Source organism: Lissotriton vulgaris, chromosome 1_1, assembly GCF_964263255.1.
Source record: "Lissotriton vulgaris chromosome 1_1, aLisVul1.2, whole genome shotgun sequence".
Classification (NCBI taxonomy): Eukaryota; Metazoa; Chordata; class Amphibia; order Caudata; family Salamandridae; genus Lissotriton; species Lissotriton vulgaris.
Window position 1 is genome coordinate 914,774,319 of NC_141685.1, and position 25,824 is coordinate 914,800,142.

General features: G+C 47.7%; 1 protein-coding gene across 1 annotated transcript in view; it reads right to left on the reverse strand.

The window, feature by feature from the left end:
- CDC37 (cell division cycle 37, HSP90 cochaperone) overlaps positions 1-25,824 on the reverse strand; it is a 116,664-nt gene that overhangs the window by 55,857 nt on the left and 34,983 nt on the right. The window contains exons 2-3 of the mRNA XM_086959059.1: positions 1,680-1,961; positions 456-561 (exon numbers count right to left, since the gene is read on the reverse strand). Coding sequence (XP_086815185.1) covers positions 456-561; positions 1,680-1,961 — 388 coding nt within the window. The remainder of the gene's footprint in view (positions 1-455; positions 562-1,679; positions 1,962-25,824) is intronic.

Sequence of the window (25,824 nt, forward strand, 5' to 3'; positions counted from 1 at the left end):
AGAATGGTTTGAGGACCCCATGAGAAAAGATTGTAATTGAAAGGGGGTTATTCAGATTACTTCACGTTACTGGGGATGCAACATATTTTCATTTTACAGCCCAATGTAATTGGATACGTTTTGCCACTTTGCAGTTGAAATGAATAAGCCTAGATCTCCCATTTACAGCAGACTGTTGTATAAAAAACCCACAAAGCCCACTGGGATTGTGGTACTTCAATGAAGTATTTTGTGGTGTTAAAGCTGGTATGTGGGAGGAAAGAAAACACTTTCTCTAATTCTGCTGATCTTTCGGCATCTATCAAGAGAATATTGTAGTCAAGAACAGGAACAGACATGTCACTTCAGGTCTTGTTACAAACCACAGATATAACAAAATGTGAAGTGCGCAAGAATCATGATCCCAGAAAGAAAAGTTTAAAAACAAAACCCAAAACAACAACAGTCCAACTCACCGAAATGTTTTAGCTGCTTCTGATACTTATCCACAAAGGTCTTGTGTTTTTGTTCTTTTTCTTCTTCCGTCTCCTCATGAACTTCTGGCTTCTTGTTAATTACGCTCTAATTTTGAGAAAAGGGCATCTACATAAAAATGTGGACTAAACAATTGTCAGGCTAACGCAATTAAGGGCTTGAGTCACCGCTGCCCTTTCCAGTTACCTTTATTTCCCCAGCAAGAGGGGCAAGCAAATGAGCAACCTTGGAAAACGTAACTGGAGAAAGATTTGCAGCAAAGATAACACTCAAACCAAGACACTTCAGTTAGTTGAAGCTACATAAAGAAGTTCACAAATTACTACAAGAGAAAAATTGGATTACGAAACCTATAACTGTATCAGAGTCTTTGTACAGTGCATAATTGACAGTTTATAATGGCTCTTTGCTCCAAAAGGATGAAAACTGGTGCTAGGATGACAAACCGAAAGGGTTACTGGGGGATTATGTTGTGCAACCCTAGAAACAACCTCTGTCTTTGCAGTCATACTCCCAATTAACTGCCAATTGATATGGAGAGATAACGAAGGTATGCTTTTTATGGTCGGCTGAACAGCAGTGTCTAGAGAATTATGTGAGAATCACTAGGAGTGGGGTTATAGCTCCCCCCACCTATTGGAAGCCAGGAGTACATGTTTCGATTATGCAGAAGTTGTGTTCTTCCACAAAATAAAAAGTGATCGCCCTCCACACAGATGTGGTAATTTTGTTTATTTATCCAGCTGCCCGAGTTTGAACTTTCAAGGGCATACCCAAGACATTGTACTGTGTCTTAGACAACTAGATAATGTAGGTGTTTTTTTCTGGCAGCAGCTAAAGATGGGAGGATGGCAGTCGTTAACCTACATGGATTTTTAGGTTGGGTTGACAGTGCAACTGCCACCAGACCTTTTAACTTACACCAGTATTATTCTATGGGTCTTTGCTTCCACACGAATACATGTCCATTCCCATGCTATCTATTAGTAACGCTTCAACTTACCATACAACGTTTCTTTAAAGCCAGACTTATTGCGATCGCCAATGCTCGTTAAAGAAAAATAAAACTACACAGAGGGCGAACAATGACTTTACAGTATGCTTGATCAGACAATGCAGAGAGTTAAATAGAAGCTCCTCTGAAAAGCAGGGAGCTTTGAGCTGCCCCAGAAGGATTCACAAAGATCATCATGTGGCATACGTACTTTGCTGAAGCCATCCTTGCTCAGTGTGTCCACGTTCCAGGGCATGGTCTTCTCCTTTTTCCGTAGCTCAGTGGCCTTTTTCTCCCAGTTTCTTTCATCCTTCTTCAGCTGCTGCAGCTCGGGCTGCAGCTTCTGGAGTTCGCTCTTTGCATTGTCTGTTCCTTGCAGCTCCAGCTCATTGATCTTCTTTTGGCAGTCTGCAAGCTTCTTCTTACATTCTGCCCAGCTCTTTTCAAGTTCTTCCTTCTCCTTCTGGAACTGCTCCATGCGCTCTACGCGGGCCTAAAAAGGGGAATTCAGAGAATCAAGCGGTTTCATTTCAAGTCACAAAAACTCATGTCTTGTCTTCACTTACTGGACCTCAAAAGCGCAGTCCAGTTTGTTAACTCCGCTCTAATTTTCTTTCTATTCAAAAGGTTTAAAGGTGAAATTACTTCAGAGCCAGAAGGCCCCAAAACCTGGGAATAGCTACATTTTAGGCCCATCATATCCAGCCCAACCAATCCCATAACTAGGCTAAACAAGGATGACGTATTACTCTGATGGATAACTGCGAGCCGTAAATTAACTACAGAGGAAGCTGTAATCTGCTCTTCCAAAGGCTACCTCATGAGTCTTTCCACATCAAAGTGAGGCAAGATAAAGATGTTTGGGATTTTTGTGCAGCCCCTAAAAACGGTTGTATTACTTGTATGCAGCAATGGCAGAACAATCTATCACCCCTTCTCTATACGTCACTCGTCCGGGGTCCAGTCGGATTCTCTCTCATTTCGGATGAAACAAGAATTTCCAACTTGAAATTTGTAATTGAACATTTGTTTTTTTCTTCCCTTTGTAGTTTGATTGAAAGAACAGGCCACAAGGGACAGTGCGAAAGGATTCAGTTAAAAGAATAAATCATTAAGTATATAAAAAAAAACCTTCAGCTACCCTCCCTGCTTATGGCAGGGGAAAAAAATGTGTTAAAACAAAATATTTATGTGTAAATTGCAATAATACAGACATCACAGATCACAAAAATGAGCAGAAGAACAGAATGGCATTAGATGTGTTTTAAAAGTAGGATGTGTGTTTAGATGTGCGCGTGTAGGACAATATTAATTCATATGGATATTGGCATTTAAATTGTAGTGGACGAGTATACCCTGGTTTTTGACCAAAGTTAAAAAACAAATCTTGCAAAGGAAATTCATTATAACGCAGAAGTTCCCAAAAAAGATAACGAAGTCAATCATAAGGGTGGGTTGAGATGACACATGGCGCCTCCATTTATCTAGCTCAGCAGCCGTGACTTAATATAGGACAACACAAAGTGGGTGGGAAGTGAAAAAAAGTTTGTCAACGGCATATGGAAAGGGCAAGTGTATTTGAGAAAGGTGGAGAGGTGTCCGGAACAAACACACTCATTTAATACCAAGTTACCATTCAGAGGTAAAAAAAAAAAAATTCAAGCCATTTGACTCCCAAGACAACATTGTCCTAAAATGAGTTTGAGGAGAGGGTCCCATGAGAGGACTGGTTCTCCAGGTACCTTAGCCACTCTCACAACTCATGCTCCATTTGCAGTTATTTCAGAAGAGGCTATCTTCCATAGATCTGAGTGAGGCCATGCGGAGTTCCCAGAAAGAGTCTGGGAGCATAGGGCCCCCTTCACCTGGAACCAAATAGGACCGGTCAAATCAACCCAACTTTGGTTTTTTATTGCCCCTTCCTACCCTTCTTCCCACTACTGAGTCTGATATTTGTTAATTTTTCTATATCATACTCTATAGATTTGAGCAAAAATTAATAAATAAAGAGACCTCTAAGGCTTCTTGACAACAGAGGTTAGAACATTCAGTCAAATGTTAGAACATTCAGTCAAATGCACTAAGAAACAGTAGTTGGTGTTAGATTCCTTATCTTAGAATATCCCCAGGCGTCAGACTGAATCTGGAAAGTTTTCGTCAGCAGTACCCCTGCGTGTCAGTAGGCATCGTCTGCGGCTCCACGTCCGTCGTCGTGATCGCCGGGATGACGGAGTACTTAGATGCCGCCATCGCGCGCTGTCGTCAGTTCTGTACTTGGCTTTCTGCGCCAGGAACGCAGAACCATGCAAGAAACCGACACTGGTGCCATGAAACTAGGGCCCTCAAAGGGAGATACCTTAAACCTAGATATCGGTTCTCAGACCTGGGAGGATTTAAGGGGTGGGGCGGTAAGGAATCCAACACTAACTACTGTTTCTTACAGATCTATCGTTACCGAAGGTGAGTAACTTGTGCATCTGAAAGAAACAGGTTAGTGTTAGATGCCTTACCTTAGAATAGATATCCTAGCAATACCAACCCCGGTGGTGGGTCTGCGAACCAAGATCATACCAGGAAGTCCTGGAGAACGGAACGGCCAAAGAAGCCATCCCTCCGGACTTGGCTGTCCAGGCAGTAGTGCTTAGCGAATGTGTGCAGCGAGGCCCATGTAGCTGCCTGACCGATGTCCTGCAAGGGGACTCCACGACCCAGGGCAGTAGTAGCCGCCGTGGCCTGAGTGGAATGGGCGCGCAGCCCCACAGGAGGCTCCTTTTTCGCCAAAGAATAACAGACCTTAATGCACAAAACGACCCACCGAGAGATGGTCCGCTTGTGCACCGCCCGTCCCTTCTTAGCGCCCACGTAACCAACAAAGAGCTGGTCGTCCACCCGGAACTGGTGTGTGCGGTCTAGATAAAAAGAAAGCACACGTTTTGGGTCCAGACGGTGGAGCCTCTTCCTCTTTCGAGGGATGCAGAGGCGGAAAGAAGGTGGGCAAGGTGATGGACTGCCCAATGTGAAAAGCAGTAACCACCTTGGGCAGGAAAGAAGGACGCGTCCTCAGAACAACTTTGTCCGGATGGACAGAGAGGAAAGGAGGCTTAGAAGATAGAACCTGGAGCTCCCTCACTCTTCTGGCAGAGGTGATGGCAACCAGGAAAGCGTCAGAAGACGAAGAGGACAATTATGAAGTGGCTCAAAGGGAGCATACATCAGATTAGTAAGTACCAAATTCAAGTCCCACTGAGGCATCACGAAAGGAACAGGAGGGAACATGTGTTTGATGCCTTTCAAGAATCTATTTACAACGGGGGACTTGAAAAGAGAAGGCTGATGAGGAAGCATTAAGAAGGCTGAAATGGCCGAGAGATAGCCTTTGATAGTGCCCAGAGCAGAACCCTGCTGGGCAAGAGAAAGGAAGAGGAGAACCTCTGAAAGAGGGGCAGAAAGTGGATCCACAGCCTTTGCTGTGCACTATGCCACAAATCTGTTCCACCTGCAGGCGTATACTATTTTTGTGGAGAGACACCTGGCTGCCAGAATCACATCACAGACTTCAGGAGGCAAGTCAAATGGCCTCAACTGTCGCCGCTCAATCTCCATGCAAGTAGGTGGAGACTGGACAGGTTCGGGTGGAGGACTGTCCCCTGTTGCTGCGGCAGAAGGTCCTCCTGAAGAGGCAGACGAATTTGGGGGGGGTAGACTGACATACTGAGTAGCTCGGGATACCAGTATCTTTGTGCCCAGTCCGGAGCCACAAGGATGACTTGGGCCATATCGCGCCTGATCTTCAGCACTCTGGGCAGAAGTGGTATAGGCCGAAAGGTGTACAACAGACCGCAACTCCACTCGCGACGAAAAGAATCTCCGAGCGAGTGCCGCCTTGGAAATTCCAACGCGCAGAACTGATGACATTGCGCGTTCTCTTCGGTGGCGAATAGATGTAACCAAGGCTCTCCCCAGTGCTGAAAGAGACCTTGCGCCACGTCCGAGTTCAGACGCCATTCGTGATCCATCAGGCACCGGCGGCTGAGTTTGTCCGCCCTGGCGTTCAGGAAGCCTGACAGGTGTTGAACCACAAGGGTGATGCCCTGGTGTTCCAGCCATGTCCAAAGGCGCAGAGCCTCCTGACAAAGGGTCCACGATCCCACCCGACCTGTTTGTTGCAGTACCACATGGCAGTAGAATTGTCCTTGAACACCTGCACTACACTTCCCTGAACAGAGGGAAGGAATGCCTTCAGTGCAAGTCGGATTGCCAGCAGCTCCAGAAGGTTGATATGGAGCCGGTACTCCGTAATACCAGACCAGAGGCCTCTATTATCCGCCTCTCCCATGTGGCCCCCCCCGATCCCAGGAGGGACGCATCCGTCACCACTCTGTGCTCCGGTTGGGTTAGAGAGAGGGATCTGCCGTTGACCCAATCGCGGTCTGTGAGCCACCACTTACAACTGTCTTGCAGTGCCCTCCGAGATCAGGACGTGGTCGGACAGGTTGCCCTGATGCTGTGCCCACTGGAACTTCAGGTCTCACTGCGGAACCCGCATCCGCCACCTGGCGCGATGTACCAGCAGGATGCAGGATGCCATCAGCCAAAGGAGCCGCAGAGTCATCCTGACCGAGACTCTGGATAAAGGCCGAAAGATTGGAATCGGAGCCCGAATATCCTGAACCCGCTGCTCGGGAGAATAAACCCAAAACTGCGCTGAGTCCAGAACCCTCCGATGAAGAGGAGCTTCTGAGAGGGGCACAGGTGTGACTTTGGAACATTGATGAAAAACCCCAGCGAGTGCAGGAGATCGGCCGTAGTCTGGAGGTGAGAGACGCCTGTCTGGGGCAAGCCCGCATTCAACAACCAGTCGTCTAGATAGGGGGAAGACTGGAACCCCTGATCTTCGCAGATGAGCTCCTACCACCGCCATAACTTTCGTGAACACCCGAGGGGCACTGGTGAGGTCGAAGGGGAGCATGGTAAACTGAAAGTGCTAGTGGCCTACCGTGAACCGCAGGTAGCGCCGGTGGGCCGGCAGGACGGGGATGTGGAAATAGGCGTCCTGCAAGTCCACCGCTACCATCCAGTCTCCAGGGTCTCGGGCAGCCAGGACCCGAGCTAAAATCAGCATCTTGAACTTCTCTTTGCGAAGGAAGCCGTTGACGCTCCGGAGGTCCAAGATAGAGCGTAGGCCCACCCTTGTCCTTCTTGGGAACCAGAAAGTAGTGGGAGTAGCAACCACGTCCTACTTCTGGCCCAGGAACGTGCTAGATGGCCCCCTTGGCCAAGAGGGCCTTAACTTCCTCCTGCAGAAGCTGCAAGTGATCCCCGACATGCGGTGGTACTGCGGTGGCATGGCTGGAGGGGTCGCCTCGAAGGGGAGGGAGTAGCCCCTTTGGACGATTTGTAGCACCCACCTGTCCGAAGTGATGGTCCGCCAGTGGAGGAGGTGATGGCGAACCATGCCCCCCACTGGCGTCGAATGGGCCTGAAAGCTCGGACTCGGAAGGCTTTGAGGCAGATGCTGCGGGAGTGGATGTGGACTGACCGGGCCTCTGTCACCCTTTACCGCCACGGTGGGTACCACATCCGCGACCGCTTTGAGGTTGGTTCTGCGGCCTGTGGCTGGATGAACGTGTGGGGGCGCCCCTTCCTTGGCCACGAAAGGGGCGAAAAGCAGAAGGCTGCTGGCGCTGGCCTGACAGGCCCAAGGACTTGGCCATAGCCCTGGAGTCCTTGAAACACTCAAGCGCACTGTCTACTTTGTCGCTGAAAAGGCGACGCCCATCGAAGGGCATGTCCATGAGCGTGGACTGGACATCCCCCGAAAAATTGGCCGACCTCAGTCAGGAGTGGCGACGGATTGCCACAGTCATGGAAATCGCTCTGCCCAGCGAGTCCGTGGTATCAAGTCCACATCTGATAGAATAACGTGCTGCATCCCGCCCCTCAGCAGGAGCTTGTGCGATCCGTGTCTGGGCCTCCTCCGGACACTGGGGCAGCATGTCCACAACCGTGTCTCACAAAGAGTGAGTGTAATGGCCCAAAAGGCAAGCGGTGTTGATAGACCGCAACCCCAGACTAAGTGAGGAGAACAGTTTCTTCCCAAACTGGTCAAACCTTTTGGATTCCCGATTTGGAGGTGCAGTCGGGAATGCAGTCTGGGACGTAGAGGCCTGGATCACCAGGCTATCGGGGGTGGGGTGTACGGACAGAAAGCAGGGGTCGCCCGGAGCCGGGCGGTAGCTTTGGGCCATGTTCCGATCCACAGGGGGCACTGTGGAGGGCTTGGACCAGGTGCCAATCAGAACCTCTGTGAGGGCCTCATTGAACGGCAGCAGAGGCTCTGAAGAGTCTAATGGCAGCTGAAGAACCTCAGTGAGGTGATTAGTCCTCACGGCCGCAGCAGGGAGCTCAAGAGACAAGGCCTTGGCTGCCCTGTGCAACACCACACCATAAGTAGCACCCTCCTCCGTAGCCACGGAGGGAGGAGAAATGAAGCCAGTGTTGGGCGAAGTGTCAAGGCCACTGGCACCCCCTAGCTCATCTGCCCAGTCCCGACTCAACTGGCACTGCTGTACCAGAGGGTCCTCAGACCCCTCCCAGTCCTCCCCTTCATCCGTGTCCTAATAAACAGGCAGGAAAGGCGAAGCCGGGTCATAGATGAATTGCTCACCCATCGGAGACAGCGCCGGTCCGACGCCAGACCGGGGCTGAAACTGGGGATGGTGTCGTCTGAGGACGGTGCCCGGAGTGACACCATCGGGGTCGGCGCCAGCGGAGGAGTTGTGAGGTCAACTGGCATCGACCGGGATCCAGGCCTGGATCCCCCGGGGCCCTGCAACGTCGGGACTGAAGTCGACGACCACGCCGGGCCGAAGCTGCCGGCTCGCTACAGCCCCTCGTCGGATCTGCGGGGCCAGAAGGTGCGCCGACAGGCCTTGATGGAAGGAAGTGAGACCTCATGGCCACGAAGAAATCAGGTCCCTCCTCCAGTGTCGCATGCAGCCCAGGGACCGAAGGGTATGGGACCGGACGCAACGACTGCGGGTCCGGTGGAGCCGCGCGGGTGGTGTTACCCGAACCCTCAGCCGAGTCAGAAGAGCGATATCGCTTCTTCGACTTCTTTTTAGAGTGCCTCGACTTACCTAGGACATGGAGCCTGCTATCAGGGGGACAAAGAAAAGGTATAGCCATATAAAATCATCTAAAGATTTTAGCTTCCTAATGAAGATTCCCATAACCTCCTAATGCAAGGTCATGTTCATCAAACAAAACAACCATGCAACAACATACATCACTGGGTCAAGAAGTCAGACATGCCCTGTCTAGAACAAAAGATAAATATCTGGCTGCTCGCCATATAGAACATGCCAAACCATACATCACTTCAACTGTTTAAACCTAGCCTTAATGAAGAACAAGCCAACATTCGAAGACAACTGCCATCCATATGCCTCACAGAAACGAAAAGGTATGCAACATTGCCCTTATCTCTTGATTATCAAACCTGATTCCATGTTGTGCAATGTATTAAACATGCTAACAAATACATCTCACGCTCTTCACTTTTATTCAGAACATATGAAAGCCCAAAGCAGAATGCCTTCATGGGATAGATGCTCAGCGGACCTGGCACAAAAATTACAATAACACCACAATGTGAAATAGCCTCGGTAACCATCATGAAGTGACTCAAAATTACAGTTGGATGTAGGACCATGGTGTCCTAATTGGCTTCACCAGAAATCATACCAAGTTTCCCCCCATAGTGTGCCTTTTTCTTACTCTTGTTGCAGTACTTAATTGATAGCAGCACAATTCTTGAAATTACCAATGTGGCAACCGTTGCCACGTCTGCAACTCAACACTCAGACCTTCCATTCAAATCCAGCTGAAGCCTTTCCTCCTGCATCAGTGCCATCTTTCAGACGGATGGCTTTAGCTTCAACTTCGGTCTAATCTGCTCCATAACCTCTCAGAAGGTTATATCCTTTCCCCAAATCCACTACACCATTAAAGGGTAGATTATGGGGTGTACAACAGAATCATGCACGCATTTTGCACGCTTGCCTTTTCAACGCAGACATTAGAATGAACGGGTTGTTCCGACGTGTTCCTTTTCCATGCAAGTGGTTACGACTTGCCTTAGAGGGGCGTTGGACTTTGGATTAATATCATTTACTATTACAACTCTAGTCTGCGTAACAGTGTGAAAGGTGTTGAACTTTAAATCCAACACCACTCAACCTATGCCCCCCGAGCAAGTTGTTATAACGACTTAAGTGTTAAACAAATGTGTGTTAACTACACATTTGTTTGATCGCCGGCGCTGTAGAGGCACTGAGTGATTCCAGCTTCATATTAAAGGATGCGTCCCAGATTATGTATAGCCGATAATAGGGAACTGCTTTTTTTTTGTTGCTTTTACTATTAGTTCTCATTAGTATTTTTCTCTCTCAAAACCGGATCATTGTTGAAACTCAAAAATTAACAACTTGCAGCTTAAGTCTGGAGAGGAACTACATATTCCCTCAATACTTTTGCCTAAGCCCTGCTTGCAAGATTAAAACTTGCCAGTTATTGTTTTGTTAACTATGATTTAAGTTGGCTGCATTGGTTAAAGATGTTCACAACTAAAATTGGTTTAAACCCTTGTCTAAATAACCTTTTTTGGCGTCCATATTTCTCACTCCCAATACTGCTACATATGCTAAAAAAACCATATCATACTTCACACTCCAGTCTACCGATAATTCTCCGGCAGCAGAAAGAACTGTATTATGACAATGCTACACATAATACAAGCACTGGCGTTGCCAATAGGTCTCGCAGTAGGAACGTTTGAGCTATTACAATTGCAAATAACAATGCCTTTTATTTTTGTTTTCATTTTAAAAACATAAAGGGCTTTGTCATTTACAAAACCAATAGCTCCAACTTTCCTACTGTGAGACCTATTGGCAACGCCAGTGCTTGTTTTTGTTTATTTCCCGACAAATGGCTTAAATATTACTACTTGCATTGGAAAGTGCCTACTTTGAGCAAACCTGTTTATGTAGGCTGCATGCATTCCATTTGTCAGGCCATAAAATATCACACAGCAGGTTTGAGGGCTAAGGAGGAGTCAGACGGGCTGGGAAATGTTTTTGCTGGCAAAGGAAATCAAGTACAGGACAGCCCGAGTCCACTGTGAAAAGTAAAACGAGATTTATTTACATGCGAGACTATGAGCATTTGTACAGTTTTATCAAGCCTCCTATGGAGAGAATATAATAAGGATGGGTAGTGTAGCCTCCAAAGGAGTTTGTTGATAAGAGTCTGTTAGTTGTTTGATAGTGGTATGCAGGTAAATTAATTATCCTGAGTGAATTTAATTCTTAACAATGGAATGGAAGGATATACACTTAAGACTAACTAAACAAAACAGAACTTGACATTTAAACAATACAGTTGTGACAAAAACCAATGGACATGTGTATAGGCAAAAAATAGATTTTATCAAAGTTCATTCATAAAGGGAAATACAATACAGAAAAAATATATGTAAAACAGGAATACAGGATGAGGATCGGACAGTAAATCAAAATCACTGTAAAGCCTGTGGAACGCCTATCCAAAAAGATGTAGACAATTTTCTTAAGATAAGGCTGGGAGTCGACGTTTCGGTCTTTATAGGTAAATCTCCAAGACCATCATCAGGACGGAGGAATGTTAGTATTGTTACTCCCTTGAAATGGAACAGACTTTCTTCATATGTTGAGACGATGTATTATATAATATATACAGTCTGGACAGGTCTTTATCTCTGTTGGAGCGGGGACAGGCAGTTTAAGAAAAAGTTTTCGCTATTAATTCGTCCCACCTCACAGGATTTGAGAGGGTTTCAGCGTCGTTAAGGAACCACGATCTGTTATAGTATCATGCAGGGAATAAATGATCTTTCCTCTTGGGTTAATGCTTCTTGCAAACTGGTCAAGAAAGCAGTCTGGATGGAACGATCTGTATTAGTCTCGAGCGTTCTCTGGTAGCGGGAGGTCTCAGCCATCAATCTGCACAATGGTCGAACAGCAGCCTATGGAGAGAGGCTGCTGTTCGACCTTGTGCTGCAATTGGTACCGGTTAGGGGTGATATATGTCACTTTTCTAAATTAAGTTGTTCAGCACAAACAAACCATCCTGTACGAGCGGTGCTGCTTATAAATGTTTGTGTTGGTCCCCGTTACGTGCAAACAGATCGTGATCCTGAATGCCGTCCTTTAAATGGCAGTGGTTTGATGTACAGGGACATTCAAAGATGCATCAAGCTACACAAATAATTAAAAATTGCATCTTTCACATAGCGCTGCTGAACAAAAGCTGATCCGCAAAGTGTCACTGAATGTCATTTGGCCTGGAAAGTGAATTCTTATAGTGCTGCAATAAGTTTAGGAATTGACTATTGCTGCTGTATCTGCATTTAAATTGGCAAAGCGACATTATTGAATTCTATATTTCACATGCATTTCACAAAAACGTGTCTCATAATGCAACATTAATCTGTCTTGTCACGGTAACAAGCTTGTGTTTTCAAAAAAGTCTGTATTTCACTGTGGTAACCTTACTATACACTGTGGTGTTCCAATTCAACTTTCCAAGCACCACACACTTCACATGGAGTATCATACATATCACGTGGGCAAGCACCTCAACATTTGGCCTGGTTTGGTAAGCACCATCTACATGTTATTGTACAGTGCACAAATATAATGCAGTCAAGACCGAAGTGTGTGTGGCTCGTTCGATCATCGGAGGAAATCATTTTTAGTAGTTTCAATATAAGGTATTACAGCCTGGTGAGTTCAATGTGTTCAAACCCTGTTATGTCATTATTATTACCAAATTCAACAGTATTCTTTATCGACAACTGAAGGATGAAAGGCTATGACTGACTCAGTGACTCTGCCGAAACTTGAATTGGGCCTGGTGTTCGCACACTGTTCTCTGATTGCAAGTGGTCCCTCCTAGCCTTTCCGAAACATGTGGAGTAAATCACGTGTGTTTCGGGGATGTGTGTGGCTCAGTTTCTGCCACTGACGTCCTGGTCTAAGAGTTTAGAGATGTGAAAGGGAGTATGCTGTCGCCATTTGAGGCCCCGCTGTTCACAGACACGTGCATACTGACAACCAAAAAAGCGTACAACTATTGTACTCAGTTTTTAAACATTTTTCCAAAGTATGTTCGTGTGTTGAAAATAATATGCAGATCAAATGGTGATACAACATTGTGCACAGAATACACCGTGTATATAGTACTAATGTTTGCCTCATTTTCAAAAGCTCTTTTGTATTTGATAATTGATTGCAGCAAAGGAGACCCCGGAGCGCAATGATCAGTTCAGGACAAACAAAACCTCCTGTATGGGCGGAGCTGCTCATTTAAATTTCTGTTGGAGTCTGACCCTTTCATTCACGTGCACACAAACCTATCGAGGTCCTGACAACCAGAATGACATTCAATCCAGTACTGTACTCGCATCTCTAAGCACTTTTTGTGTTTGATTATTAAATGTTCAATTGGAGCGATTTTTGCGCTTGCAGCAAAGATGACCCCGGAGCTCAATTGCTCGAATCGTTAAAATAAAGGAACATGTTCAGCGCAAACAAAACCTCCAGTATGAGCAGAGCTGCTCAATTGAGCCAGGGGTTCAAGGAAACTAAGGCAGTGCTGGGAGGGGCGCCTGAGGGGAGATCAGAGAGAAGAGAAGGCAGGGAACAGATGGCCTGGCCGTGAAGCAGGGGGCGGGGCAGCGCTGGGGAAGCCTGTGAGAGGGTGATTGATGACTGATGTGGGGAGGGAGGAGAGCCTTTTGCGAGCCTGCAGGAGAAATGCTGCCGATGCGCGTGCATGTTTAATCACGTGATTCACGTGAACTGCATGAAAACCGCGGGGCTGAAAGCCCTTGGTTTGACGATGATTTTCACCACTTGAATTTTCGTTCCCGCAATGCGCTTGCGCGCATTGTAGGTCACGAGACATAAAAAACCAGAATCCCTCTGTGGGGCAGAGCTCCCGAAAATTTACAAACTATATGTGATAATCTTTGTCACTTTTCCAAATGCATAACAAAGTATTCAACACAGTTGAGGAAGCTTTAGTTGGAATAGATGGTACCAGAAGTATAATTGAACAAGATGTAGCATTACAATCTGTAAAAGTCAAAGAAGGGAATACAGAGTTTAAAATCTAAGGCCAGCATACTATAAGCGACAGAGGAAGAAACCATGCAAGACAGTACCATCTTTCCCCCGCCCCTTGTTCTTTCTAGAATTTCCAAATGCGTGAAAGCTTTTGTGCAACAAGGTCAGGTCCGACCAGGCTGTATAGAAAATTACACCTGCTACAGCGAATCACATAGGCAAGCTAGCAGAGTTCCAATGCGAGCTCTGCAAAGGACTGCAGATGTCTTCCAACGACACATTGACTTCCCCAACAATCTTCCTGGTCGGAGGCATATGGCTCAACTTGCAGCGTATACCAGGTGATGCACCAATAGGTTGTTGAATCTCCGGGATCCTGGCCAGGTGGCAGGACTCCTGGTGGAACGCAAATGTGTTACTCCTTCACTTGGAATATACATGCTTGAGATAAGGTGCTGGGGAAATCCACCCAGCAAGGTAGAACTCATTCAATGTGCAGCAACGGTGACTCCGATCATTCAAAGAAACAGAGGTGGTTGCTGCCTATAAATCCTATCTCCAAGTCATTGCCAGTGTTGGAAAGGTGGACGTCTAGACATTGTTAATTTGAAGATGCGTCTAGACATTGTTAATTTGAAGATAGAATGAATGAATTAATAATTCAAAAGGCTTCCACACTGAGAAGCAACGAGAAGGCAGAGCAGGGCAAAAGCTTGAACCCCAATCAGATGTTCCTCTCCTCCGAGTCTAACATGGAGTCAACAACCTCAATAATGTTCCAACACACTGCATTCCTACAGTTCCACATACAACCGTACACAATCCACTCTTAGTTTATATTCCATACACTTGACATTCTACTGCAAAGTCAGGGCTCGAAAAATCAATAAAAATGCACAAGACCTGCAGGTCTAGTAAACCACAAAATCTCTGTGACCTAACTGAAAGGCACTTGACCTCAAACTCTGAAAACTGAGCAAATGTGACAAGTTAAAAGATTTAAAAGCATTTTTATTGCTCATTTACTTTGTGAGAAATAAAGATGCCCATAAATCTTGCTACTTTGTCACATTTCCTCTGCTTTCAGAGGCAGAGATCAAGTGTCAGTTTGTATTCCTACTCACCAGAAAGGTAGAGTAGGGCCTAAAAATAGCTCGACCTTAATCAATCCGACTCGCAAATGCGAGCGGTCGAGTGAATTTTTCGAGCCCTGAAAGTACGTTCTGTTCAGTCCGCTTTATTGTATAATTACTTAAAATCATTACAAACCTATCAAAAAAAGTAAATACGCCAAAGTTTTAAGAGAACAGACGCAAAAGGTGCAGATGTACAAGTTACTTACCTTCGGTAATGATGTATCTGGTAGTGACGATTCTGGCCGCAGATTCCTTAACGTAGAATTACTCACAGGCGTAAGACTGGATCCGGAAAATTTTCTTTGCCACAAAATCTCTGCGCACCGGGGGGCGGTACCATGTGACTACGTCCTAACGTCATCCGCGGGCGTGACGTCAGCAAGGTCACATAAGCCCCGCGCCGACGTCACATTTCTTCTGAGAACTATTCCGCGCTACAACGCGGAGCCATCACAAACACAAACTGTGAGAATATGGGAACAGTGTGTGGAAAAAACTAGATAAACAGAAAGGGAAGAAACAAATGGTGAGGAACAGCACCATCCGGGAGAGTGCCAGGCACTGTGGCACCGAAAGTCATAAAAGGGAAGAGCGGAGCACAGCACAGCTACTGTGACACAACCCGGCCAGCAAATAAGATCTCCTCCCTGGGGGCAGAAAAGCATGTGAAAAACGTCACATCAGAGGAAAGAGGCCTGCAATCCCAGCCTATAACAGTGAGGGACAACAAGGCCAGAACAGAAGAGTAACAACAATTTACCCCAAGACAACACCAGGAAGGAGAGGCGCATTCCCTGTTAAGAGCTACGGGTCGAGGCACAACCAAGAGACCACAACAAAGAGCTGCAGAGGAGTCAAAATTTTCAAGCAATGAATAAGGGAGAAGAGCACACTGAAAGACCAGGGTGCAGGGACGCAGAAGTACCCATGAACCCACCAACCAATCATCAGAAAGGAAGGAGTGGATCAAACCAACAGAACGAGCATCCCACTAGGGAGGAAGTGAAAGAGGGCACTCGCAGAAGACAAAACCACCCGAAGGCAGGCAAGTGCAGAAGACCAAGCTGAAGGTCCTCGCAGAACGGGGGGGAAGGGCGGGTCGTGAAGGAATCTGCGGCTAGAATTCTCTACCAAATACATCGTTACCGAAGGTTAGTAACTTGTACATCTGATAGAGACTACTAGCCGCAGATTCCTTAACGTAGAATAGATACCCTAGCCATACCCAGAAAGGAGGAGGGCCTGCGAGAAAGCCTCCCAGTAGGAAGAAACATAGGGCCCCAGCAGAGGATGTGAAAAGGTGACAAGAAGGGTGGTCCAGCCCCCACCAAGCAGAAGGAAGCAAGGACGGCGAAGGGAGGCCAGGACACCCCAAGCCCGTCCAAGGTACCAGAGACATCCGCCAGAAAGCCCCGGAGGGACAGACCACGGCATAGGAGTACAGAGGAAGACAAAATCACCCCAAACTCAAAGGAGAAGAGGTAAAAATGGAGGCAAAGCCCTCCACCGGAGAACACACAGTGAAGAGGACAGCCAAACCGGCCTCAGCCTCGAGTCAGCGGACAAGGCAGGAACTGCTCCACAGTCAAGAAAGGCAGGCGTGAGAAGAAAGACGTATTCTTGCAAGGCTCCAGTGGAACAAGAGGCAGGAGCACAAAGACACACGTCAAGGCCCCCGGCTGTGGACCAGAAAGAGAAGGAGTGCGCAGCCGGCAGCTGACAAGTACCATGAAGCAGAGTGCCCAGACCAAGCCGAGCGCAAGACGAAGGCAAGACCAGAGAAATCCAGAACAAGCCCTAAAGGGAGACCGTTCCAGACATAAACTGACCCACTAAAAGAAGTGGGACCAGCCAAAAGGGAAGAGGAGCAATATGCAGGACTGACTAAAACCATCAACCAGAACACAGGAAAATCCAATCCTCCCGGGAACACCAGACAGAGAACCAGGCCGAAACGCCGGACAAAAAAGGGTGGAAACACCACAGCACAACATCGCAGATGGCATGTCAAAGCGGATACTGAGAAGGACAGAACCTGGAGCAGCGCAAGCTACACCCAGACAAGTGCAAAGACACCGCACCAGCGGTATACAGCAGGGGTCTCCAAACCGGTCCTGGAGGGCCAGATCCATGCCAGATTTTTTGGATATCCCCATTGAGATACATGTAATAATTTTAAAAATCTGGCATGGATCCGGCCCTCCAGGACCAGTTTGGGGACCCCTGTATACAGTAACGCCAGGAAAGCCAAGGAACCCGCAAGGGGGAGTCCACACCCTCCCAGCGTAGGACAGAGCTATACAATAGGTACAAGTACCCGACTTAGGGTAAGACACGTCCCAAAGAAAACATGGTAACAACTCTTAGGGAAAAAATCCTGCATCAGAGAACAAGAACATAAGGACCTGCGGTTAGAACCATAGACAGCTTATCAGTCAGCCAACACAATTGCCAGAGGGGCTGAACCAGCAGCCAACAGAAGAGAGGGGCCAACCTAGGGACCACAAAGGCACTTCAAACCACACAGAACATACAGACGGGCCACTCAAAACACCAGGTTCCAGGAAAAAGGTGGGATAACGCCTCCCATCAAACCCCAGAGGATCAACAAGCCAAGCTTATGGAGGGGAGGGGGACAGAGCCCCGCAAGGAGACGCTGAATGGCGGAGTCCGCGTGGGTGTTAAACAAAAGAACCCCATCAAATGGTAGGTCAACCAGACGCTCCCTAATGTTCTCCAGAAAAACACTATCCCGCAACCAAGCATGGCAACGGAGTGCCACAGAACTGGCCATAGCACGGCCGAGAGCATCAGCAACATCCAAGGCCGCACAGAGAATAAATGCTGCCAACTCCTGACCATCTAACACATGGTGCTGTAGATCAGCACGGGCACCTTCGTGGGACACTTGAGACAGAAGGGACTCCACAGAATCCCACAGGCTGAAGGTAGCCCTGGCCAACACACAGAGTGTTGAGCGTTCGCAAAGCAGCACTGGAGGAAGCGAAGATGTTTCGCCCCCATGAATCCAACCATCGAGCCTCCTGTGACGGAGGTAACACCACCAAAGGCAAGGAAGGAAAAGCAGTCTGCAGAAGAGGGCCCTGAGTGGAAGGGTGGAAGGAAAGGCAGACTGGGTCGTGCGGAGCAGAACGATGGCGGTGTAGGAGCCGCTGGGGCACCGGATCACCCGTGGCAGGACTCCCCAAAAGAGTTGTGGAGCGAAGCTTCGAATGGAAGAAGCAGCTCCCATCCACCAGAGCCCTGGTGAAGAACTTCCAACAGATGATCCGTAGGGAATGGGTTGACTGGGTCACCCATTCGCAAAATGCCAGCGGCTGTGGAAATAGCCCGAACATATTTAACTCTGGCCTCCGTAGGGCGCCACAGGAGAGAAAGCAAATCTTCCATGGGCGTCCGTCCCAAAGTCCAGCCGGAGGAATAAACGGCCAGCCCCTGGATAGTGGGGGATCCACGGACGAGTGGGGAACCTGAGAGGCCCCCGGGAAAGGCAGAGAAGCCAGTGGAGCAACCAATCGCGAGCTGCGGAAGAGAGGGTCCGAGGGTTGAGGCCACGAGGACGGCGAGGAGCCCTCTCTAGAAGATGCTGCTGAAAAAGAAACAACACAGCGTCCTGTCTCCGGAGAAGAAGAGACCAGGAGATGCCAAACTTCTGAAAAGGAAGGAACCTCTGGAGACGGGTCGAGGACCCGACGACGGCACGGCGCCTTGGAGTCTGCCACAGGCGCCGGCTCGACGTTGATCAGCGCCGGAATGGACATCAGCGGCGCCGAATCGACCTCCACCACCACGTGCTCCCTAGGAGAATGGGGTGGGGTCGGAGCCGGTTCGGCTAAAGAACAGCGCCAAAAAGGCACCGGCTCGACCTCACACGAGGCAGCCGTCTGCGTAGAGGATCGAAAGGGACTCTGGAAAGAACCCCAAGGCCCCAGCCTCCACCCGCGGCACCACCAGGATAGGGGAGGAAAGCCTTTGGTGCCACAAATGTGCCAGCTCGGCCTATGGAGAGGCAGCCGCCTGCTCAGAGGACCGAGGGCGACTCGGAGGAGAGTCCAGAATCCCGCTGACCTCCTGCAATGCCAAAGGGAGCCCTGTAGGGATTTGCGGCGAGGCAGGGACGCCATGGGTTGAAGAGGGGAGCCCCGCAGGACCGCACCTAGACGACACCACCCTCCAACAACCTGAAGCCGAACCCATCCGCGCCGGGGTCGAAGCCGCCAGCGACTCCACGGAAGGCCCAGCGCGAGGTGGAGGAGGGGCCAAAGAAGCCTGCAGAGCCGCAGCGTAGGGCCCTAATCGCCCAATGCCAGGGAACGGCGGGTTGGGTGGCAACAGGCGAGGGCGCACGTCCCTAGGGGTACCAGCGCCCTCTGCCGAACTAGGACAGGGACTCTGAGACAAGCTGCAGGACGTACCAGCTGGCGAGTGACGCCCTTGGGGCCGTGAGGATGGGCGATGCCCCAGTCTGAATTGGCAGCTCCTGGCTTCCGAGGCAGGGGACGGACATTGGGACGACATCGACCTGGACAAGCGGGCCGACAGCAATTTCATCCGGCGCTCCCTCCAGGACACGGCTTGAGTTGCTGACAAGCGTCGCAGTCCGTGGAGTCATGGTGCTCGCCCAAACATCACATACAGATAGGGTGAAGATCCGTTGCAGACATCTGACGTGCACAAGAAGTACACATCTTGAAGCCCGAAGGCATTTGCACACAGGTCAGGACACAATCCGGATCCGTGTTGCACGCGGAAAAGAGAAAAACTGACGTCGGCGTGCCGGGGTGGGGCTTATGTGACCTTGCTGACGTCATGCCCGCGGACGACGTCAGGGCCGAGTCACGTGGTACCGCCCCCCGCCGCACAGAGATGATTTAGCAAAGAAAATATTCCAGATCCAGTCTTACGCCTGGGGAAAATTCTACGTTAAGGAATCTGCGGCTAGTAGTATCGATCAGCTAGAACGACATTCATTAATTGAAAACAAAAGTTGCACATTTTACATTTAAATAATTAGCCGCATGGGAATTTTAAACTCAGAAGTAATCAACTTTATAAAATGTAATTTTAGTGAACATGCAAACATGCTATATGAATGCATAAAAGGAGGTGTGAAATGCCCTAATGCATGGGCTATGACACAAGCCGGGCCAGGATACCTTACAAGAGTGCGAAAATCTACGGGGTGCACAAGGAATAATTATAAAACCTGTGCAACGGTGAGGCCGAGTGCAACCAAACTATTTATTCAGAAGAAGTGGTGTGTAATGGGTAAAGAGCCTTGTAAGTGTGCGTGCGAATGGCAATAATGTGCCATGTGCCAATCCGGACACCAGGTTGTCAGGCCATACCTTATCATACCCACTCATTCTCTTTTGTTTAAAGTGACACGTGCTTAAGCATAAAGTGATTGATAGGCAATATAGCATAGCAACAGTGCAGATCGCCTAATGAAGGAGATCTTCCTATGTGCTATTTGCTTAAAGCGCTAGGTCAAAATGTGCTTAATAAACATACGTAGCAATAAAGTGCGAATAACCCTTTGTTTAGAATTTTTTCACACTGTAATCCAAATCTTCACGTCATGGCGATCATTAACCTTCACACAGTGGTAATGAAGTGTACTAAAGTGTCCAGACCCCTTGGTGGGACAAGCGTCGCAAAGGAGTCCTTCAACTTCATCAAAGAACTTGTCAATCCATGCTCGTTCCATTAGGACATCTCTTGGGTAGATATGTGTCGACGTCTCTTTGCAAGTTCTTATCCCATTCTGAAGAAAGATTGTTCTTAAGTAAACTTGCCTCTAGTGCAGCAATGCAGGACAGCAGCAAACAATATGTGCTGCCATCTCAGAGGGGTATTGGCATAGACTGCCCTGCCCATGACCTGTGGGAATGTTCTTCCAATAGAGCCTATATTTCCGGATGGGCAGAGTTAGGAGCCTGGTCCACAGTATGTCTGTAGGGCTTGTCTTCCCAGGGTCAGAATGGTTGGCAAAAGTAGTCTTCGTGCATTAACAAGACCAGCTACTCCGGGGATGTTTCTAATTTGTTCTATGTCCCAGTCCTTTGATACATGCATGCTTTGCGCATTTACTATCCTCTTTAGACCCTCCATTGTGTTTATTGGATCTGTGGTGCATTCTGGTGACAAGTTAATTTATCATTAGCACTGCTCAAACACTTTGACCAGCTGCTCTTTATTTCCTGAAATATCACGCTTAGTGCAGCCCTCATTAAATCTGGATCTGCCCTGGAAACGCAATGGTGATACTTGATCAGATCTTTTTACATTCAATGTCCATCTTCACAAGATTGAACTCTAGCTGCATCAGTGTGCGCCGAATAGTTTTTGGACAGTAAACTATTTTCCTGTATATGGCGGCGTGACAGCACTCCAATGGATTGGTGAGCTTGCTAGGGAAGGCAATGTGGCCATAGTTTATCATTGGTAAAACCTTTGCATGCAGAACTAGTCAAATCCCCTCTGACGAATGACTTCTGATGTAGCTTGCAAAGTACATATGTGGTCTTGGCTGCTTTGTCTGCCAGTGCCTTGGGCTACGAGGTGGATTAACCGGTGTCTGTCAACCACAAACCTAGGTAATTCTACTTGGTATCTACTTGGGGTTGGTACTTATCGTTAGTGGGTCCATTTACCATTCCAGCTGATGTTTCTTAATTCTATGACCATACACCAGAACTTTGTTTTTTTGAGGCATTTGCTTCTAGAAACTTCTTTGCATTATAGAGGTGGAGTATATTTAAGGCCTTCTTCATACCGATTCAGGTTTGGTGCAATAGCACCAGATCGTCCACGTACTGCAAGATGGGGAGTCTGCTGGGGCCTATCTTAAGTGGGAAGGTGGTTCCAGCAGTTCGAAACCTAAGTCCGAAATGTACAAATTAAACAAAGTGGGAGCAATGAGGCATCCCTGCTTTAGCCCTTTTGTTAGTGTAGATTTTCACAGTAGCATGGTTATGTGTGATCTTGTTCCGGACCCATGTGTCCAAGTACAGTTCTGTGATGGCCACAAGAAGTTCTGTTTCCTCTGTGTTCCTCACGTCGCATGTTTTGACCAGAGGATTTTTTCATCAATGCCATCAAAAGCGGCTCTATTGGTCAACAAACCAAGCACAAAGTGGCGGTGATGTGGTTTCTATAGCCTTAGCTGCCAAGTAGGAGAGGGCAATAATGTCCTCCAAAATGGAGGAGTAAGGTCTGAACCCCCATGCTAAGTATACCACCACATGTGTGATGAGAGTTGATCACAGGGTTTATTTCTTACACCAGCTGTGAGTCTACTGATAATTTGTTTATATAAATGCCAACATCGTGGGTGACAGAGAACCTGCAAACAAAGATTTTCACATGGGTCGTATTTTTTTCTTCCTTTAGGATGAAAGACCATGAACTCCGATTATGAGCATTAAGCGGTGCAGCCAGGCTTCAAAGTTAAGAGGAAAAGTGACAATCTGGCGTGGGGTTCCATCTTTGAGATTGTTCCGCCTACCATCTGGGGACATATGACAAAAAGTCTGGGCTTCTGACTGGGTTGAAAAGAGTTTAACAGATATCAAAAGAACAATGGAATGTTGGTGCGCCTTGCAAGACTGCACATCATTTTTAGGGGCTGGGAATTACTAACCTAGACGCATTAAAAGACAGCATTATTTCAAAAAATTAATGTAAATGTATAGGGTGCACAAATACCCAGAAAACAAGCCCCTGGCATCGGGCTGCCAGCTGGGCCCAAGATCTACACCTCCAAACAGGCGTATGACCCACGCGCCACCAACTCAAACAATCACACTGGGACTCGCACCAACACCGAGGGGCACATACCGCAAGGATGCCACACCGGCAGGCGAGCATGAACCAAGCCCCTGGCATCGGGCTGCCAGCTGGGCCCATCATCTACACCTCCAAACAGGCATGTTAAAAAACACAACACACTAAACACGTAAATGAAGACACGTAACATACAACGCCATCTAACGCCAGGCCCAACCCAGCCCCTGTCCGCGAATCCCAGACCATGTATCAATGTTTAAATTACAAAACGACTGCTGTGCGACACAGAACAATACAGACTGCCAACAAACAGCAGCAATATACCAGACTAGCAGCAGGCGAGCGCTAGACAACTACCAAATCTTTCTGCTCATCATCACTCGCGACACAAAAACATGCCCTAAATAGACAAACAATAAACACATACACTTCCAAAAAGCACATACTCCATAGTATAGCGGTATCTGACCTCTAAAGGAGCGTCAGCGCCTTGAGTCCATGCAGCGCTAGAATGGCCAAATGCAACTTCGATGCAAGCAGGGATGTCATAACATAACAAGACCGTGGAGCTGAAATTGCACAAGCCCTTGAGCCAACACATCCGCTGTAGTCAAGACACTCCTTTCCTCAGACGTGATTTTTCGCTCTGGGGAATCACTTTCAGGTGTTGGCACAAGAAGGTCTTTTTACAGTACGTGCGACATTTCTTTGTTAGACAAACATTAGCAAAAGCAGGTTCTAAGGTTATGAAAACATTTCTCTTGCCTAATCTCAGAGTGAGAATTATTTTGGAAGTCAAGTCACTCATAAAACTGTGCTGTCACCTTGTATCGTGTTCTTGTAAAAAATACCACTTGACATCTCGCAGCACAATTTTCCCCCCCTTCAACTTACTTAAGTGGGTGGTATTAAACTGTTATCTTCCAAAAAGATTTTTGACACGATGTATCCGTATTTTAGCAACCTGCCTTCTCAGAAGAGAGGGAGCGGCTGAAAACTATTTCGCTGACATTCTGTACACACACAACATGCATACACTGGGTGTGATCTTGTGCAAACCGCGGTGAAACATCTTGCTACGTTTAAATGAGTGACACTTCTCAAAGTTCGGCAACTTGACCGGTTTGCTGAAATCCGTTTTGAATTATATCTTTACATCGAATAAGATCCTACTAGATATAGCTGGCTCACGCGGGTCCTGCGCGGTCATGCACTTATCTCTGCGTCGCTATGCCGCTGCCCGGCGAGAATTAACCTGGGACCATAGAAATAAACATTTACAAAATTTAGAAACAATAAGCTTTCCCCCCCGGATCTTCATGGCGTCGGCGAAAGTGAAAGCGCGGTGGGAGCGTACGAGACACCGTCGCCGTGTGCGTGCACATCGGCTGCTCCCAGTCTGAATTGCAGACTGACTCACGCGCGCGACCAAATCCGTTTACAATCCTGCGCGCTAGAACAGCTCTCGTCTCTCCCATTGACAATGCTGGGCGCGTGCCCAGCTCTTGTCTCCACTCGTTGTCGGCTGAGCCGACCGCTATAGTCTCGCGGTGAGAGCGCACTTTCGCCAGGGCGAGACCTAAAAAGAGTATCCTAGCACTCCACTAGCATAAGCCATCTAAACACAAAGTGAAAGGATGTTAACACCTTGGCTGCGGCATGAATTCCGCAGCGGTGCTGGACATTCCATTCGTGGGCGGGGTTCGGACAGCCCCCGGCTGTCGTGCGCACATGCCCGCCGTGACTCATGACAGCCGGGGGCCGTCATGAGCACAAAGGTGTTAAAGACTTAATAGAAGGGTTCGGACGTCTTTATTTTATTTTTACAAATGCTCTGAAGAGAAGTGTTTGAGCGGAGATGTGGTGGGAGGGTGTTCCATGCGCTTGCTACAGTTCGAGTCCGATTGTGCACCCATGCATGCTCCAAGGGTAGACAACATCCAAGAAAGAATGACTCAAAGGACAAGCCTGGTTGCTGACTTTTGGTAGTTTAAAGCCTAGTCAGTTGTTAGGCTGGGAAGCCAAAGTATAAGAAGTTACCGTAATCCATGTGGGAAATTTTAAGTGCCTGAATGAGCGCGTTGCAGGAGTGTGCAGGGAGAATAAGAATGATTTATTTTCCTAACATGAAGTATGTAGAGGAAAGAAGTTCAATTTGGTGAAACAAAGCAGAGTACTGAAAAGAATACCAAAGCTGTGAAGAATAGAAGTCGGAGAGGGAGGAGGAACCATGTGTTCAGGTCACCATGACATAGACCAGGAAGATGTTTAGCCTAAACCTGGGACTTCGTTCTCATCTAATTTGAAATGTAATCAGCTTTTTTCACCCAGGCAGCTACCTGGCATGTACAGTATTTAAACTGAGAATGAAGCATACAAATCTGTCTCTACTCGAAAGATGAGCTGCATATCACTGGCACCTGCAAAGTAGTAAATGTAACATGAGCAAGACAGAGCGGCTAGGAGTTGATACGTAAGGATTTAAGAGTGGGGCCATTGAGAATCCCACTATTAATCTCTTTCAAGGAAGATCTGAAGGGAGAATGTGAAACCACCTGAGCCAGTCATGTGCCTGGTCAGGAATTCCAGTGGTTACTAGCCAGCTGATGAGGGTAGCGTGGGAGGCCGATATGGCAGATAGGTTGAGTAGGATCAGGGCAGCTTTCCCACACCTATGCATTAACATACCTTTGCCATGAGTGCCAATAGTAAGGACAGCCCAGATATTGGAATAAGTCCTGAAACCAGATTGTTGGAGGAGATAATTCAGTCAGTGCATTGTGTTGCTGGATGGCCATGCTTTCTGTAATTGGTCATAATAAAACAAATCAAAGCTACAATTTTGGGAAGGATCTAATGAGGATTCACTGGTCATCGATTACACTGGGCTCTTGAAGATAGAGGGTAGACTTCTTTTGTTGAGTTAGACAGGCTGATGGTGCAAGAGCCATAAGAGGCAGTACAAAAAACAAAAACAAAAATGGTAAAATAGTTTACTACATTTCCAAAGCTCAATTCTATAAAACTGTTGAGCTGAATGTTACTGATATTTACAATAGCCTTTGGCAGCAGCACTGCCAGCGTTAAACCAAGGAACAGATGATGTACAGTGGAATTATTATTTCCTGGGGTTTAGGGACACCGCAAGATCAAGGGCATTGTTCAATGTGGTAGAATTGTAGTCCATGTCCGAGGTGAAGGTGGGTGTTGAGGATGAAACAAATATTGAAAGCGGCTT